At 37.2% G+C, this 3,260-nt stretch overlaps 1 protein-coding gene across 1 annotated transcript; it reads left to right on the top strand.

Annotated features, from left to right (window-relative positions):
* Positions 1-538: 538 nt before the first annotated feature.
* Positions 539-2,872, top strand: LOC136209468 (B3 domain-containing transcription factor VRN1-like). Its single transcript, XM_066000940.1, has 4 exons — positions 539-740; positions 1,451-1,904; positions 1,986-2,194; positions 2,279-2,872. Exons 1-4 carry the CDS (start codon positions 606-608, stop codon positions 2,558-2,560), a joined length of 1,080 nt encoding a protein of 359 aa, XP_065857012.1. The 5' UTR covers positions 539-605; the 3' UTR covers positions 2,561-2,872.
* Positions 2,873-3,260: the final 388 nt, after the last annotated feature.

Here is a 3,260-nt window from a genome sequence, read left to right on the forward strand (position 1 = left end):
CTTTTGTTCACCCTATCTTCCGCAACATCCTTTTCATCTTGTTCACTCTTTTAGACGCCGAATACATTTTCCTCGTTGTGAGGGCAAGCATAACACCTCTTCAACAAAAGTAATTGATGAGGATTATGAACATAAGGCCCATTAGGCCCAAACTCAATACAAGCAAGACCTTATGAAGCCTATGAGACCACCACACTCACTATAAATACCCCTGACAAAGGGAATGTATGGATCTCTCGCCACTCGATTGAACACACAAAGCTCTTCGATTATATTCTTATAAACCATATTGAACATCTAACTTTCTTGATCGTCGGAGTATCTGCAGGGACCGCACCCGACGCAGGGACGACATCCGAAGGGATTCGAGAAGCTACCCGGGCCACTGTAGTTCGTTACCTAATTAGTAATTATCTTTTTATTATATTTATTTATTTATTTTTAATGGAATGAAATGGAATAGAATAATTTTTTTTTTTTTTCATAAAAAAATGTTATTTCACACGGCTGAAACATACACTTTTTAAGTTTGTGAGAACTGAACTGAATTGGCTGGGAGATATATAAAAGTGAGTTATATAAACATTGCATAGATAGCAACGGAAATGATTGTTTACCGTAGAAGAAGAAGAAGAATGTCAAATGGAGTGGGACCAGTCGCCACAAATTCTTCTGCAACTACTACAATTTGCATGTTCTACAGGCTGATGGTTTCCTCCCTTCTCCAAGAAAACAAACTGGTACTTCTCTCCATTTCACCAGCTTTTTGTTTTTTTTCTTAACTTGTTTGGTTACTGAGAAAATTGAATTTATCAGTTCCAAAACTGCAGTTGTTTTTAGCTAGAAATCCCTTTTTTACTTGTATGACCATAGATTTCACTGGGTGATCAGCCAAATTGCTTGTCTGTGTGTGTCTGTAAGATAAATGCAAATGTGTTTGGTTGCTGGGAAAAATTTTGGGAGAATTTTTCTGTACGGTTACAAATGCATTTCCCTCACTAGGTTAATATCTTTCTATTGATTCTTTTCCCTTTTGTGCATATGATCATGCCATTCACGTTGTCTTTCAGCACCACAAGGCTTAAAATTGTGTTTGGTTGCTGTGAGAATCTAGAATTCTAGACGAAATTGGAATGTGCAAAGGAAATTATTGCATATGGCTGATTTTCAAGTGCTGATTTGAGGATCTTCGGGCTGATTTTTTTTTCCTTCTTCTTCAATGTGTTCTTGTCTTTTAGCTAGTGAAATGGTGTTCTGTTTTCATCAATTTATTTTTTGACCAAATCGTCCTTCCCCATTCACTGTTTTTTGATAGGATTTTTCTTTGTTACATTTGAATGATTATCTCCTTGGAACAGACACAGATAGCATCAATTGTGTAGAACTCTCAATTATTGATGAAAACTGTTGGTCTATCATAATATGAGCTGACTTGATTTTTGGCCTACAGAAAATCCCAACAAAGTTTGTGAAGTTATATGGGAAAGAACTCTCTTCAATTGCTACACTTGCTGGACCCAATGGCCTTAAATGGGTAGTGGAGCTTGCAAATATTGACAGCAAGTTATGGTTTCATAATGGTTGGCATGAATTTGTAGACTACTACTCTATTCGTGCTGGACATCTCCTTGTTTTCGAATATGAAGGGGAGTCAAACTTTTATGTCCGTGTATATGATTTGAGAGTTTGTGAGGTAAGTTATCCATGTAATTCATGGGGGAGTTTGCAAAAACCATGTCTTGATAACCAAGTGAAACAAGAACCAGAAGACTGTGGATATTCTAGGGACAAAGAAGTGCAATTCAATGAGAGCGAGCTTACAACTCCTCCTTGTGCAGTTGTTTTGCCTATATTCGGAGAAGCAGGACCGGTAACCAGAAGAAGAAAACAGAGAACTGATTCTAGTAAGCTATCGAATCTCACATGTTATTTTTCTTTTTTTCTTCAGTTGTACATGTTTCACTTAATCTGCTAGTATATTCAAGATGTAGATGAACCTAAGCAAAAAACCAGACAGAGATTCGACAAAGTATCTTGTCCGGGAATTGCTTCAGAAACTTTTACAAGGAGATGGAGAAGTGTGACACAGGAAGAAAAAGAGAAAGCAATTCGTGTTGCTGATATGTACAAGCCTGATAATCCCTTTTTCAAGGTCATCTTGCGACCTTCTTATGTATATAGGGGATTCCTTATGGTGAGACCTGAAAATGGATGACTTAATGCTCTCAATTTTGCTTTGCTTTATGATCTCAATAGATTCCTGGTTTTTTTCTTGCAGCACATCCCTAGAATCTTTGCTCGGAAATATTTGTCTTCATTCTCAGAATTCATCACACTTGAGGTTGAAGGAAAAAAGTGGTCGGTCAGGTGTGTTTCTGGGAATGGGAAAGCTAAATTGTGCAAGGGATGGACCGAATTTGTATGGGGGAACAGATTGGAGGAAGGAGATATCTGTGTGTTTGAGCTGCTTAATATGAAGGATGCTATGAAAGTAACCATATTTCGGGTACTTGAAGATGAGGCAGAAGAAGCTAATGCCCAAGTGAATCACCTTAGTTAAGCATGGTGTTGATCTTGAGACATGTTTAGTGTTCATGAGCTTCTAATCCTAAGAATGGCCAAAATTTGAATGGTGTTTGCACATAACATGACTGCCTCGCGTCGTGTTGCGGGAGAAAGTATTCAAGAAATCCACAGTTTCATGTCCGGGTACATGTAAACATTGCTCTTTGTAGTTATATCCTGTGTTTTCTTTTCTACTGTGCCATTATAATCCCAGCTAAAAGATAGAGTCTTTGTTGTGCAATGACTGATTTCAGAGAATTTTTTGTGTCATTCATCTTATTAAGTTGAATACAGGTCCTTTCTTTAATTATTGCATACATTCCTTCATTTGGTACTACAACAAGTTTATGGATTTTGATTATTTTTCAATCTAGTAAACAGCAAACCAAAAACAAACAATGCAAATGTATGAAATAACAAATGTTAAATCTTGCTATGCTCATAGCTTTGATTGTGTGATCATGTTTTTGTTCCCATTTTGAGTGGCAGAAAGATGTGAGAGAAGCTGGTTATCCATCTCGAATTTAGCCATATCTTCCTCTGTCATCGTGATCCATGCCTCTATGCCTTTCCCTTCTTTCGTGTCCATGAAAATAATAAAAACATTGTCGAGAATCGTTGCAGTCATCACTACCCATTCGGGATTTCCCCAACCAAAATCAATTTCATATATTGGAAAATTGCACAAACTACTT

Source organism: Euphorbia lathyris, chromosome 10 (assembly GCF_963576675.1).
Source record: "Euphorbia lathyris chromosome 10, ddEupLath1.1, whole genome shotgun sequence".
Taxonomy (NCBI): Eukaryota; Viridiplantae; Streptophyta; class Magnoliopsida; order Malpighiales; family Euphorbiaceae; genus Euphorbia; species Euphorbia lathyris.

Coding starts and splice junctions, on each gene's coding strand:
- LOC136209468 (XM_066000940.1), top strand. CDS start 606: ATGATTGTTTACCGTAGAAGAAGAAGAAGAATGTCAAATGGAGTGGGA. Junction 741..1,450: donor TTCTCCAAGAAAACAAACTG/GTACTTCTCTCC, acceptor TTTGGCCTACAG/AAAATCCCAACAAAGTTTGT. Junction 1,905..1,985: donor AAAACAGAGAACTGATTCTA/GTAAGCTATCGA, acceptor AGTATATTCAAG/ATGTAGATGAACCTAAGCAA.